Here is a 16,129-nt window from a genome sequence, read left to right on the forward strand (position 1 = left end):
TTTTTTCACACAGATTAAGAAAAATCATTGGGTGAATAAATTTTATACAATCTTTCTATTTTATCCTAACTTAATATATTAAAAAAATGATTGTATAATTTTTATGTTGTAGTTAATTGGGGGTATATTAGTAAAAGAGTGTAAACAAAAAATATTACTAAATATGATATATGATTATATATTTGAGATAAACAAAAAAGAAAACATGAACTATATAATTGAGACGGAGGTAGTATCATATGATCTTAATTACTTTTCAAAATTAAATGTATTAAAAAATTTCGAAATCGAAACCATCAATTAAGTTAATCTCTGACCGATTGTTCTGAACTGCGAACATACCCCTTCTTTGTTCAAATTTATCAATATTTGTGGTTTGGTTGCGTGACAGATATATATAATTAATAATATGGAAAATAATAATAATAATAAATAAAAAAAAAAGTCACATAAAGTAATTAATTATAGAGGAAGCCCAAAGTAACACGAAAGGTATAAAAATGATATTCTGAAGCCTATATATCCGTATGCGTGTCGGTCGGTCTATGATTTTATAGTTAGGTGGAATCAGAAGTTCGTGTCACTTTAATAAATAAATAAATATAATAATAATAGCGAGGAAACGTGGGATGGGTTAGAAAAAGGTACTTCGTTTGCATGGGCGCCACGTGTCTCCTGGCTTGGCATGGCCTTTTTATTGAGATCATCTGGTGCAAATAATTGGGTTCTTTCTTTCCTTCCAATTCCTTCCATGGAAAAGTACGATTCCTATTGCCGTTCTCGTATTTTCATACCGCTGCTCTTCTTCTTTCTACTCTCCATTCCGGCACACTCTGATGGTACGTTTTTTTTTACTATTAATTTTTTGCTCAACATTAATTTGGAACATATATATCTATATATATATATATATATGTGTGTGTGTGTGTGTGTGTGGTGGATGGTATAATTTCACTTCCATCGGAATCAAAATAAATTCTAGTAATTTTGAAATTTGTGAGAATTATTCATTTTCGATCATAAACTTAAAATTTGGAGTGACTCGTCTTTCTAAATCCATTTCCCTATATTTTAACTAAATAAACACTTCATCCAAATATACACTAGCTCCACCCAAAACTCAATTCAATTATTAGAACTCGATCTACCCAAATATAAAATTCACTAAAACTTGACCCAAATGAAAAACTCTGCCCAAACTCAACTCAAATGAAAATTTCAACCCAATTACACTAAGAAGTAAGAACTCAACCCAAGGATTAAATTAAACTCCACCCAAATGAAAATTCCACCCAAATTAATCAAAACTCGACCCAATGATGTAAACTCAACTCAATGATTAAAAAAAACTCCACCCCAATTTCAACCCAATAATGAAAGTTCAACATAATGTTGAAAACTCCAACGAGAAATTATAACAACCAAATTAACAAAAAACTCAATCCAAAAATGAAAAATCAACTCAATACTTCTTCTGTGTTTTATAATTAGTTTTATATTGATTATCTGTCTTGCAGTGGTATGATATGTACTTGTCAAATTTGTGATTGTTACGGGTCCAATCCATTTCAAATTGTGAGGTAGAAATTTTTTCTACCTCTCTAAAAAATAAAAGTAAAATAATACAAAAAATGTCATTAAATTCACTTCCTCTAACCAAAATAAAAAGCGGACATGCTTAATACGGTGAAATGAGGAGAATGAAATGTGCATTCTCATCTCATTTCTTTATACAAATGTTTGGTTTGACATTGAAATAAGAATGTTCATTCTTATTGGACTTGCTCCTAATTCATAGATGGTCATTCCAAATAGGGATAGCAATTTCCTCCGGACCGCCGAACAATCCGATACCCGACCCGAATTAATGGTGGAGGATATGGAGGTTTTTTTTTAATCAATTAAATAAATATGGGTAATTGGGTATGAGGATCACGTATATGGGGATGGAGATGGATGTAGTAACATCCTACTCAGATTCGATACCCGATTAAATATATATATATATATATATATATATGTTTATTTATATTAAAGAAATATTAATTTTAATTTGTTTTTTGTTGAATTATGGTAGTTGGATGGAACACGAAAAATTATTAGTATTAAACTAATGTTATTTTTTAGGATAATGATGTTTGAGATAAATTATTTATAATAGTTTGTTATTTCTTATATATATGAGGGCTTTCGTTTCGGGTATGACTTAGAATGACAAAAGGTGAGATGATAAAATATATGTATGAAATGATAATTTTTAACTAGAATTAATATAAAACTCGAGTCAAGTATACGATCATCTCACATACTATATTTCTATGCCTATGTTTGAATTATAAAACTTAGAGCTGTATTTGAATCTTTGATGCATATATATATACACACTGCATCCTGCAGATGAGGATGATCTACTAGCTGGAATCAACAGCTTCCGGCAATCATCAACTGTCCCTGCCCTGTCAAAGAACGACAAAGCCGGCTGTGTTGCGGACGAAATCGCCAACCAGTTAGAGGCCAAGCCGTGCGCTTCCAACACGACAACCATGCAATCCCAGATACTTTCGGACTACCCCAATGTTCTACAGAAATGCAATGTCGATGTCAATGCCACAAGAGAAGGAATGGCCCTGCCCGTCTGCGTGCCCCATCGCGTTCCGACTCTTGTGCTCACTAACTATACGCAATCGCAAAATTCCCGCTATTTGAATGATACTAAATTTACGGGCGCGGGGGTAGGCACCGAGAACGATTGGACAGTCTTAGTCTTGACGACAAGCACCCCCGGAGGAAGCTTTGCAAACCAGGGTCGTGCCCTGTTCCCTTTGAGTCGATCTTTGAAATGGTTCCCTCTGTTGTGCATGATAGCTTTGACAGCCATCCATGTATGACTTGTTGCATTTGTAATGTATTATCACGTGTGCACTTCTAATATAAGTAGTTGTGGGTTTGTTTTCTTTTATGTATGCCTATCATCTATGTACCGATGAATGTATGTATATATATATATATGTATACATGCACGTATACCTTATGTACTGCACTTTGTATCTCGTTACACATGGATTAAATAGTGGAGTGTGTTTTTTTTAATTGGGTGGCATGATTCATTTATTTGTTCGTTCGTTGTTTGTTTCGGTCTTGAATTAATTTCTTGCATTTGATCCATTTCTGTACAAGTGAGATCACATTATATTGCTACAGAAAAAAAAAATGGCTGCAATGTCCGATTACTATAGTGGGGCGAAGGTTCGGGATTCTAGGGACAATTGTTTTGCTTTAATCCATAACTAATATTCCACCAGATTATTATTTTTATGTAATTATTGGTAAAAATTAGTAAATATGAGTGAATAAATAATTAAAATACAAATAGATTAAGGTTGAGTTTTGATGAAAGCATTTGAAATCTATGTATTTTCATTTTTAGTTAACTTAAAAAAGAAATTAAATTCATCTTGATATTTATTTACACTACAATTAAATTAATCACAATGATTTCAAATCCTTAGAATATTGAAATCAATTTAAATTCATTGTGGCTGGATGGTGTTTGACAAAGCTTATATGTTCTTTAAATTTGTTTGGCAAATTTGAACAAAAAAACATTTTTAAGCTGTCAAAATAAGTTATTTGACATCTTATAAGATGTTTTTTTAAATAAAAAAAGTCGTTACATCCCTACTTTTTTAAAAATGTCTTATTTTAATATTTTATTTTTCCCTGTTATCCTTGTATATTTTGTTATGTATTTCGCCCAATTTTCACATTAAACTTAAAAATTAACAATCACTCATTTTTCTCATTAACTTAAGATTAAAAAAAAATTATTTTTATTTTTTATATAAAATTTTATGATAAAATTCTAAAACTATTTTTGTATATATACAATTACTTATATCACCTTCATAGTATTATATTTTGTTTGGTATTTTTACAATAAAAAGATCTTGTAATATTATCTAAAAATAGATTATAATGTTTGAAAAATGTCAACTTAACATTATCTCGTAAAAGAATTCTGCTGTTTTTTAAATATGCTGATATTTTTTTTTTGTCTTATTTAATAACATTGTTTTAAATCTGCTGTTGAATATATAGTCTAAAAAAGTCTTATATTGTTAAAAAAAATTAATTTAACCTTATCTCGTAAAATGATTTTGCTGTTTTTTAAGTATTTTGTTATATTTTTTGGGTCTTATTACGTAATATGTGTATCTAAAACGATATTGGATTCTGTTGTTTTTTAATTATGTTATATATTTTTCGGTCTTATTTGTGTAACATTTTTTTAAATCTATTGTTAGATATATCATCTAAAAAAAATTATATCGTTTATAAAATTTAAATTTAACATCAGCTTTGCGTAATATTATTAAATATGTCGTTGAATATATAATCTAAAAATGAGTATAAAATTTAAATTTAGCAATATTCTCTTAAAAATGAGTATAAAATTTAAATTTAGCAATATTCTCTTAAAAGAGATTATGTTGTTTTTAAAATATGATGTTATATATTTTTGGTCTTTTTGTGTAACAATTTTTTAAATCTGATGTTGAATATTTTTTTGTGTCATTACGTATCATCATAAAATTTTAAATTTAATAAATGAATCTATTATTTTCATATTTTTAAAACCAAAATTTGAATTTATTGTTATCTCGAAACTGTTTTTCATCTTTTTAAAAACCAAAATTTGAATTTGTTGTTATCTCGTAATACTTTCTGTATTAATGACGAATTATATTTTTCACACATAGAGTATTCATTTTTTTTGTAATTGTTTTTTTTCTACTTTTAGTAATGAGTTTTAGGCGAAAAACAATTGAGCTTTCCTTTTTAGCAAACTTTTCTATATACACACACACACACACACACATATATATATATATATATAATATTGTAAAAAAATAAAGGAGTTATGGTTTGAAGTTTTTTTAAATGTGCACCAATAAATATTATATTGAAATTATTTTTTTTAAGTAGACTCCACAAAAATCGAAGACACAAGCATCTGATAAATTAATTTCAAATTAATCATTGATATTATAAAGGTTTGTTATTAATAATATTTAATAGATATAATAAAAATAAATAAATTATTTATTTTTGAATTATTTTTAATGTTTATTGATTTTTTTTCCAATAGACATCCCATGATTTATAAGATTTTATTAAGTTAGTTGCACAGAAATCGAAGAAACAATCATGAGATATTTTGAAATTACCCAATGAAGATGAAAGAGAAAAAGTAATAATATGTATTTTTTATTTTTTTAATTTTTTTTATAATACTATTTAAAGTAATTTGTTTTGGGCGGAAAAATTGAAGCTTCTATTTTTGGAAGACTTGTTTTCTTTTATATAGATATAGATGCATTATAGAAATATTTTCACTCATATTAATAAATATATTAATTATTTTCGAACAACTTATTATATACTTGGATAGTTAAAATACATATAAAACAATATTATAAGTAAGAAAAAGAAAAAGAAAACTTTAAACTACCTTTTTATAAAACAAATTTTCGCAGTCAAGTTGGAGAACATAAACACAAGCGGTAAAGGGCGAAATGAATGAATGCATACAATACATTCTATAGAAAGATGTAGCCTAGCCTAGCCGCATATTACAAAAATGTTCAACATATCCAAGAGAATCGAATGAAGGCATTACACCACGAAAGAAATGAAATCAACTCTTTCATCACCTCCAGCAACCATTCGATCATATGCAGCTGCCCCAATTTTTTCGGTTTCTTCTTAACAATAATTTTGTTTCTAAAAAACTTTCAATCCCCCCGAATCTGAACCTAAAGCGCATGGTAAGGCACATGGCCTAAAACCCGCGTCAAATTGCTAACCACGTCGCTGCATTTGTTTAGTAGATTAAGCATCTCTTGCGAAATGTCGTCGTTTATGTGTGGTCGAGTGAGGGGAGGATACAGTCGAGCCGATGCTTGTTCGGAATTAATAGGTGGTAATTTATGAAATGGAGGTGGTGGAGGAGGAATAATAGACTTGGATAAATTCTTACTATTAACATCCACTGAATACGAAGAAGATGAAGTGGCCTCGGGAAAACATGCAATGTTGTTGACGTCGTTCTTATTCCCGCTAAAAAGTTGGGTGTTTTTACTGCTTTCCTCTCCATCCAAGACGAATTTAACACGCGACCCCCTGCCACCTCCATTTCCACCTTCGTCGCTCGAGGACTTCTTGAGGCAGGACTTGAGCTGCCCCTGTTGCGGAGTAACCTGCACAGAGGCTATCCTCTGCTCGACAGAAGGATCTCGAGATTGTGAGGTGCCCAATGTTGACGGGTCTTCCCTCTGAATCTTTGCTGATTCCGCTTCTGCTGCCTCGGCCAACATGTCCCTGAGGTAGCATCTGAAATTTGTGCTTCCAAATAAGTTGTCACTTGCATTCACAAACTTCAAAGCAGCTTCTGCATCAGCTTTGTATCGATAGACAATACGGCATGTATAAGATTTCCAGAAGATCCTAGTTGCTGAGTGATCCATTGGCCCAAAACGAGCGAATCTTGCCCTCAGCTCTGCACCGGACGGAAGCCCTGCACCTGATGGAAACTTCATGACTAGCATAGTCGGATTAGGAACTCTTCCAGACTGCTCTTTTTTCTTGCTTGATTCTAGTTTTGCTGCTCTTAGCGTTGACGACACATTTTGGGCAGCGACTTCTTTTGCTTCTGTCCGCTGGGATTCAGCAGGCCTCTGTAATGGCTTTTTTTCTACGGAAAATAATTTCCCATCCTCGGACTTCTTCATTTTCTTAATATCTTCCGATTCATTGATCTTCCTTGTCTTAGTTTTATCTTCCAAGTCACCTCCCATTTTCTTTTTCTTAACGATTTCCGAGTCATGGACCTTTGTTCTCTTAACTTCCTCCAAGTCATTTAACCTCTTTTTCTTAAGATCTTGCGAGTCACCAATCTTGATTTTTTTCTTGATGCCTTCAGGACGATCCAATGGACCACGCTTTATCCCACTTTTGGTTGAATCACCAGATCTGACTGAAGATTTCACAGGTTTCATACTCATGCCGCCATTGGTCCCATCAACAGGGCCAACCAAAACATCAGCCGTGGACAATAATTTACTGGCGCGAGCTTCACTTGCTTCATCACTCTCAGTTGGCGTCAAAGACAAGCTCTTCTGATACACAAGAGATCTGAATTTTAGGAAAACTGAGAGAATATTGTCTGGGCAACTCCTGTCCATGCCATGGAAGGGGTTGAGAGCAAGAGCACGAAGATCTTTCAGTAGGATTAGTAACTCTATATTCCAAGAGTCAAACTGTGTTTCCACTCGAGATGAGGTTGAGCCTACAACAGTATCGTTCGGGTAGTCAAGCTGGCCACTATTATCAACAGTTGGAACATGTGGTGCCGAAGTTCCTGAGACTTTCTCAACCTTGACTCCACTATCATCACCAAGGGTAACAGGTAACTGCACAAAGCCAGCACTGGCTTTAGGGCTTTTTTCACTCTTAATCTTTTTTTTCTTTTTCTCAACCAGGTAAGCATGCTCAGAGCCTAGATTCACCAAGGGTGGTTTGCGTATCTTCACTTTTTTTGTTGCAGAATTGAAAAGTTTCTCAGACCCTTCAGAAGGTTTTATGCCACTTACCACGGACATCGAATATCTCATAGGTTGATGCTGACCATCTCCACACGCAGACTCATAATTTTGGTGCATGTTGTCTCCTATGCCAGAGTATACTACCCTCTCAGAAACCCCAGATCCATCAACCAAAAGAGGATTACTTGTAGTGCCTGCTTGGCCAACAAATTTCTTGAGCTTCTTGGACATAGGTTCATCTCGGCGTTTGAATTGATATTTGTCCTTCTCCATTTGATCTCTCAATTTTTTAGGTTTTACAGAATTATTCAGCTTACTAAGCCCTTCAGCAACCACCAACCGACCACTTAGAGGAGCTGCATATGGTCATATGAGCAAGATGAAAATACAGCCGCAAAGAAGAATAAACATAACAAAAATACTGATAACATGTTAGCAAGCAAGGAGATTTCACTTACATACAAAGAAAATATGCGACGTAGAAGGCACAGAAAGTTGAAGAATCATCTTAATTATGCCTTGAAAAAGAATCCACTAACGTTTATGCAAATTAAACAGAAAAGATTTTAACGAAACAATTAGCCCAACAAAATAGGATGGCAAAAAATTGCTTGAAAGGAACACCTATCCCTTGACATCACTCAATGAGTGACTGTCAAAGTATTTTTCTCATATTTTCTGTATAAAATTACAGTCTGAAATTGTGGCAAATGAAAATATTTATTTTCAGGTAAAAAGATTAAAATTGAGAAGTGCAAGTAGTATGCATGAATTGCCAAGAGATAAATTTTACTGACACACAATTCCCTTGTTGCAAATAAAGATGAATTAAAGGTAAGATCAGTAAATACCAGCCCGCACATGGTTTACGTTGTTTCTTTTACAAGATATGAAAAATACATACAAGCATACATTGTCAGGAAAAAGTGGCATAGCTCATCCAATGGCACTTAATTGACTGCTTTCACAAATTAAAGCATAATTTCTAGCCAACATAGTGATAATTAATGCCAAGGTTTAGCCTTACAAAGTACGCACCACATCTTTATGACATATATCGATAACTAAAACACGTTTCTTTGAATAAACAAATTATCAAACAGTAAACACAAGTTCTAAACAGATATAAAACCAAATCAACCTCATGCCATTTTTTAACGACAGCTAGAGCAACTTAATCCAATTTAGTGGGACAGTTCATATTCTTGACATGTTATATCCACAGTATTTTTTGGTGCCTAAACGAATGATGCTTGGCCTAGAAATAATTATTAGGCTTTTGATCTGAAAACTTGATTCAAGCCATAACAAGTGTACCAAAAGTAACTGTTCAGATTGCCGCATACACATGCGTGACAACCACGAGAATGAACATATTGTCATATTACTTCAAGAACATTTGGTTTATTAAAATTCCAACTTGCATATTGTTTCACAGTTTATAATATAATTTTCTATTTCAACTCTACAATCAATTTTGCCCAGCTCAAACTATAAGGTATCATATCCAACAAAGTTTTCCAGGCTAAGTCATAATGCTGTCGCCCAAACCCAAATAATAAGCATCATTTCATGAAATACCTTTAGACGGATCAAGAGTCATTGGAGCAGTAGGCCGCTGAGGGCGCTCTGGTGTAGTTCCGAAGGCCTGCGCATATGTCTCGTCAAACTCCTCAAACAGTGATTTTCTACACGCCAAAAATGTAGCCTTGCTCCTGATAAATTCAATGGTTAAACGCTGGTTCCTTGGCTTTAAGGCCAATTGTTGCATGAAAGAAAGCATCTCCCTTGGCTGGAAACTATCTCTTGCTTTATTAATCTGAATGGAAGAATAAATCCCTGGCTCATCCCCCACCCCAATGTCCACTAAATAGTCACCCTTAAAAGCAGAGGGCCAGAAATTGAATTCATTTCTACATCTGCAGGCTAAACCCAAAGTCCTTCTTCTTGATAACTCATCCATTGCTTCTTCCACCGAAATTAAGAATGACCTCAAATTAGTTTGGCGGGACTTCTCAGCAAAGTTCTCCTCAAAAGGAATTAACTCGGCGGGGAGGAACCAGCCGTAGCTACTATCCCCAAAAAACGCTACCAACACATGACCCTCGCGCTTGCTTTTCCGAACAGAAACCGATGCATAATTCTCATTGTATATGTGCCCGGGCCACCAGGGATGCGATTTCACTTTCCCCCACACCATATCACCAACCTCGTACCCGTATCCAACAGCGCCACCATTTTCCTCAGCTGCAAACTCGTCGAAATCCGACAACATGGAATCGTAATCCTCCTTTACAACACCTCTACGTTTCTTATTTTCCAATTTAACATCATGTAAATCGGTTCTTCGGCTATTTTCCAAAATAGACGAGCTGGGATGATTCTCCAGAGCTTCAACAATCGCCACACCTACGCCAGTTTCCTCCTCATTTTTCACCTCCGAAACCCTATCTTCATTCGTAGCATTCGATTTATTATTGGAGTCCGTGGGCGAAACCCTAGTTGCTTCGTCAGTGGAAAACACTGAACGGGGACCGAATCTGCCCGAGGTGTCATTTCCGCCGCCGCGGGCATCTTGAACTGGAGCATCCTTCCCGTCCAACGGTGAATCGAATTCAGAGCTCATCACGGATATCATAGGGAACAGAACCAATCGCAAAATTGAGAGCAAACAAGAACCAAATTGGAATCGAGGGGAACTGAGCAGGGTTGAACCTGAACCCTCGACAATGGTATTTTTATTTGTATTTGCATTTGTAATGTAATTGCAATCCAAATCAAAACAAACCAAACCATGGTAATAATACAAGGTACCGTTTGGTTTCCATCATAGGATAAATAGTATCTGGATAAATAATGTAATGTAATAAAAAATAAATAAAAAATGATAGTTAATATAATATTTGATTTGATTGATAGATTATGGTTTTTTTTTTTATTAATTAAATTTTATATAAAAATTATAAATTACCATTTTGTTCTTTTAACAATAAATAAAATATGAATAATATTACAAATGTTAATATTAATTTGGAAAAATTGTTTATCTGGTCTTGTATGTTTGTTTTTTTTAAGTTTTTTTTCTTCTTTATGTTATCAAATTTCGATTTCAGCCCACTATTTTTAGAAATTTTAGTCATTTTTTCGATTTGACGCTGACATTAATTCAATTCAGTTATAATGTGGTGTTGACATACTCTCTGGTTACAATGATTCTAGTGACCCGTACCCAAAATAAGGTGATTAATTGATTAATAAAAATTAAATATAATTAAATTGGGTTAAGTTTGATTAAAAAAATTGATAATCGAACTCAGGACATCGGATAATAGTCCAAGGAATTTCCAAGGTTCGGACGATCCGAACTATGGGATCGGAGGGTCCGAAGTGTTGGAGAGTTCGGAAGCTACGATCGGAGGATCGGAAGCTCCGGTGAAGATCGGAGTGCGAAGGCTCAGCCAACTGTGCATGTGATGTCAGCAGTGACGTTAGCAAGATGACGTCACTGATGGGAGATCAAACGATCCGAAGTCCCGATCGGAGGCTCCGATATGCTGGCAGGACACGTGGCCGCCATGCAGAGATCGGAGGCTCCGAAGGGGCGGATCGGAGGCTCCGATCTCTGTCTATATAAGGCAGGTCCGAGAGCTCATTTGGTGCACCGAGATCAATTCCTTTCCTCTTGCTTCTTAGTCTATTTAGGAGATTTCTAGTTGTAATGCCCCGATTTTATTATAATTGAGTTTAATCGAGATAATCAGAGTTTTCAGTATTTAAGAATCGTATTGATATTCGCAGGGGATCATTTTTGCAAACTTGGAAAAATAAAGGACTGAAATGCAAAAATTGGATTTTGTATAATATCTTAAGGCAACTTGCCTCACCATCACATCAAATCATCTCCCTCCTCTCCCTTCTCCTCTCCTTTTTGTACGTACTGTTGGAAGCCATGGGAGACGACATTTCAAGCTTCCTTTCCGTTTGATTCGCTCGATTCGACCGTTAGATTTTCATTCCGAGTTGAGATTCACGATCACCGCAGCGAGGGCTTCATTTGTACGTAAGTTCTGCTTCGATCCTTGAACTTTGAATTTAGTTGGGTTGTCAGAATTTGATAATCTTGGAGTATGTCGTTCTTGAGATAGTATAGATCGTGTACTCGAAGTCGGTTTGGAAAAAGAACGAAGTTTGGATTTTATATGATTTTTGAGGCATATTTTCAAAAATTATGATTTTGATTGAGGTTGGATTTGAGTTGTTTTGATGGATTGGGATGATGATTGAGTTATTGTGATTGTTTTTTGATGGTTTGTATTTCCGGATAGTCAGTTTATAACCGTTATGCCGTCGAAATCGAGTTTGAGTTATCGGTTTTGGTTCGGTTTGATTTGTATATCGAATTTGATTGAGTTTGAATTCCGAGTTGATATTGAGTCCGTATTCGATGTTTTGACAGTTGATTGAGGATTCGGGAGATTGATCGAACTTGGAGACTTGTTTATCGATTGAAGAATTGAAGACGGTATATTATTGATTGTTGTATCGACTTTGAGTTTGTTATCCGAATAGACTATGATATCGAGTTATCTCTTGTTGACAGGAATCACTTGAAGTTTCGAGAAAAGGTAAAAGTCGACAATGAAACGAATGGGAACGAATACTCGAGATTGACTTATTCTCGAGTTCCCGAAAATCACATACTACATGTTTAATTGCTTGAGTGAATTTGATTGTTATTCTATTTTCACTTGCATTCATATTGAGCCGATTTCTCGATTCGTTTTGAAATTAGACGATTTAGGGAGCTATATTGATGTGGCTTTGGATTTCGAGCTTTTCCAATTGCCAGAATACTTCTTATAGTTGCTCTGAAGTCTAGGGGTTGAGTTGAACGACATCCACCCCGAATGGGTGTGTCGGTGAGTTATTGTGAAGACTTGGCCCGGGGATCCCAACCGAATAACGATTGATATTTTGATTATCTGATTTGATAGTCCTGAGTTTTGAAGTCATGCATTCATTCATTCTCATTTTGATTTGTTACTGATTATTACATTTTAATCTGAGGTGTTTACTTGATATTGCATGCCTGTCTCTTTTACTTAGAAATTATATTTCTAACCGGTTCATCTGGCTGTTGTCTTTGTTTGTATGTGTACTTGGCAACAGGAGGATCAGGAGCTGGACCAAGTCATTTGGGTTAGCTCGGGGTGTGATGATAGAAGTGAGACACCGTGTATCTTAGGGTCGTACCTTTTGGTTTTGTACTGTTTTGTTTAGTCGAACGGATCCCTACCGTCAAACTTGTACTGTTAAACATCGTTTTGTTGGTGTTTCAACTCCTTAGATCTCATGTATTTATGATGTTTGAACCTTGGTTGCTTGAGTTTTTGAGTTTAGTTTGTTAGACTTTTCTTTTGTGCCCTGGAGTTCAGCAGTTCGAGAGGGCGGCGCGGGCGCGCAGTGCTTTTCAAATTTTTTTTTGATTCGTTTTCCGCGGCTTATTGTGTTCGATTATGTTTAATTATTCGATATTAGAGGATTAGAAATGGGGTCTCACATTAAGTGGTATCAGAGCCATAAGATTCTTGGATTTGAACTAGAGTGAGCGGGGTAGATCGAGTCCGCATGAATTGAACTCTTGCATGTGGTTGATTTATTTAAATGAGTATTTTTAAATACGTGCGAGCATGCTTTATTGATTCTTGAATTAATTGAATTACATGAGTAGTGATTTAATTTATAAAGCATGAATTACGTGATATATATTTGTCCTTGTACTATTATCTGTTCTCATATATCATTGAGATTCATGAGTACTCAGAGCAGAGTTTTGGACACCGAGGTTATGAGATTGAGAATAAGTCTGAGATATTGTGTCATAACCCTTGATATCAGATGACACCTCGACGATCTTTGAGAAGGGATCAACCACCTTTGACTCCCCCTTCTACTGAGAATCCGCCGCCAGTGATAACTCCTTAGAATGATCAGGGTAGTACTGGAATTGATCAGTTTGATGCAACTGCAACCCCGATGGAGACTCTACTGAAGAGGTTTCGATCTTTTCGACCGCCTACTTTAACGGGTACCGAGAACTCCGTTGCTTGTGAAAGTTGGCTAGATGAAATGGATGAGCTCTTTGATTCCCTCAACTATACCGATGATCGCAGAATTAGTTTAGTCAGTCATCAGTTGCAGGGTGTTGCTAAGAATTGGTGGACCACAACCAAGAGAGCGAATGAGAACCGAGGCACCGCAATCACTTGGAGCTTGTTCAAGACTGAGTTCTTTAAGCGTTTCTTTCCTATCTCGTATCGAAAGGAAAAGGGTGCTGAATTTGCGAATCTGAAACAAGGGAACTTGAGCATTGAGGACTATGTGAGAAAATTTGACAGTCTCTTGAGGTTTGCACCTCACGTTGCAGATAACGAGGAAGCCAAGGCCGACCATTTCATCAATGGCTTGAACCCTGAGATATTTACCTTTGTCAATACTGGAAGACCCAACAACTTCGCAGATGCTATGGATCAAGCAAAGGGAGCCGAAGCCGAATTCTTGATGCAACGAGTTAATCAGGTAGCTCCTCAGCAACAGCAGAGATCTTTTCAAAACCAGCCTGTTCAGTTTCAGCCTCAACAGTCTCAGTATCAGTACCAACCTCCTCAGCAGTCGAATCAGCCTCAGAGGTTTAAGGGAGGCAACAGTGGCAGAAACAGGCGAGATCAGTATCGGCCGAAGGGGAAGAATTTCAAGAAGTCTGGTAATAGTTCATCGAGTTCCAGTGGCTCTAGACAGTTCAGTTTTGGGCAGAGTTCAGGGTTTTCTGGAGCTTCATGCAGCAAGTGTGGAGGACGTCATCCCAGTGATCAGTGTCGAGGCGTGTTTGGTAGTTGCAATATCTGCCAGCAGCCGGGTCACTTTGCTATAGTTTGTCCTCAGCGAGGATCCGATAGAGCTCAGAGCGGCAGTTCTTCTTGACCGCCAGCTCAGCCAAAGAGATCAGTTTCTGCAGTTCATTCCTTTCAACCTCAACAGCAGACTCGTCAGGGAGGTAATCAGAATCAGAACCAACCTCCTCGACAGCAGGCGAGGGTGTTTTCCTTGACAGAGGATCAAGCCAATGCAGCCCCGAATGACGTGATAGCAGGTAACTGTTTGATTTTTGGTTATCCTGCGTTTGTGTTGATTGATACGGGTGCTTCTCACTGTTTTATTTCTGAAATATTTGTCGTGATGCATGATTTATTTGCTGAGCCATTATCTGATGTTGTTTCTATTATTTCACCTTTGGGTGGAGGAATTGTTTCAGTAAGAATGGTCCGAAATTGTGTAATAGAATCCGAAGGGAATTCGATTGAGATTGACTGCATCGTACTTGGATTATCTGATTTTGACTGTATTGTCGGGATTGACGCTCTGACCAAGTATAGGGCGACAGTAGATTGCTTTCAAAAAGTGGTTCGATTCAGACCTGAGATGACAGACGATTGGAAGTTTTTCGGTAAGGGTTCTCGATTCAAAATTCCGTTGATTTCTGTGTTATCCATGTATCATTTGCTACAGAAAGGAGCAGAGGGATTCTTGATTTATGCAATGGATGTTCAGAGGTCTAGTCCTGAGTTTTCTGAGATACCCATTGTTAGCGAGGTTCCTGATGTTTTTCCAGACGAGATTCCTGGTTTACCGCCTATTCGAGACATCGAATTTAGCATTGAACTTGCGCCAGGTACTCAGCCTATTTCGAAAGCACCTTACCGTATGGCTCCATTAGAGTTGAAAGAATTGAAGGAACAGTTAGAAGATTTGATTGCCAAGGGATACATCCGACCTAGCGTATCGCCTTGGGGTGCACCAGTACTTTTTGTGAGGAAGAAAGACGGTTCTATGCGACTTTGCATCGACTACCGCCAGTTGAATCAAGCGACGGTCAAGAAGAAGTATCCTCTACCAAGAATCGACGATCTTTTTGATCAACTACAAGGTTCTTCAGTGTATTCGAAGATAGATCTGCGATCAGGGTATCATCAGCTGAGAGTTCGCGACGAGGATGTGCCAAAGACAGCTTTCAGAATCAGATATGGGCATCTCGAATTCATAGTCATGCCGTTTGGTTTGACCAATGCTCCAGCAGTTTTTATGGATCTGATGAATCGTATCTTTCAGCGGTATCTAGATGAGTTCGTCATCATCTTCATCGATGACATTCTGATCTATTCGAAGAACCGTTCTGATCATGCCGAGCATTTGAGGATTGTATTGCAGACCTTGAGAGCCAAACATTTGTATGCTAAGCTATCAAAGTGCGAGTTCTGGTTGAACCGAGTTGTTTTTCTAGGCCACATTGTATCAGGAGATGGAATATCTGTGGACCCCAGTAAGATCGAGGCAGTTATGGATTGGCAGAGACCGACATCAGTGCCAGAAATCCGAAGCTTCATGGGTTTAGCGGGGTATTATTGCCCTTTTATCGAGGGCTTCTCTTCCATTGCAAAGCCGATTACTCAGTTGACCCAGAAGAATGC

The 16,129-nt window shown here is 36.3% G+C and overlaps 2 protein-coding genes across 2 annotated transcripts; one reads left to right on the forward strand and one right to left on the reverse strand.

Moving 5' to 3' along the window:
- Positions 1-706: 706 nt before the first annotated feature.
- On the forward strand, positions 707-3,074 carry LOC140885090 (uncharacterized GPI-anchored protein At3g06035-like). The gene is made up of 2 exons (XM_073292013.1): positions 707-839; positions 2,398-3,074. The coding sequence occupies exons 1-2, from the start codon at positions 752-754 to the stop codon at positions 2,886-2,888; spliced, it is 579 nt and encodes a 192-aa protein (XP_073148114.1). The 5' UTR covers positions 707-751; the 3' UTR covers positions 2,889-3,074.
- Positions 3,075-5,505: 2,431 nt separating this feature from the next.
- Positions 5,506-10,351, reverse strand: LOC140880191 (PWWP domain-containing protein 1-like). The gene is made up of 2 exons (XM_073284404.1): positions 9,186-10,351; positions 5,506-7,960 (listed from the first exon to the last, which is right to left on the reverse strand). The coding sequence occupies exons 1-2, from the start codon at positions 10,240-10,242 to the stop codon at positions 5,817-5,819; spliced, it is 3,201 nt and encodes a 1,066-aa protein (XP_073140505.1). The 5' UTR covers positions 10,243-10,351; the 3' UTR covers positions 5,506-5,816.
- Between the last annotated feature and the right edge of the window lie 5,778 nt (positions 10,352-16,129).

The sequence above is a fragment of the Henckelia pumila genome, chromosome 2 (assembly GCF_033568475.1).
Source record: "Henckelia pumila isolate YLH828 chromosome 2, ASM3356847v2, whole genome shotgun sequence".
NCBI lineage: Eukaryota > Viridiplantae > Streptophyta > Magnoliopsida > Lamiales > Gesneriaceae > Henckelia > Henckelia pumila.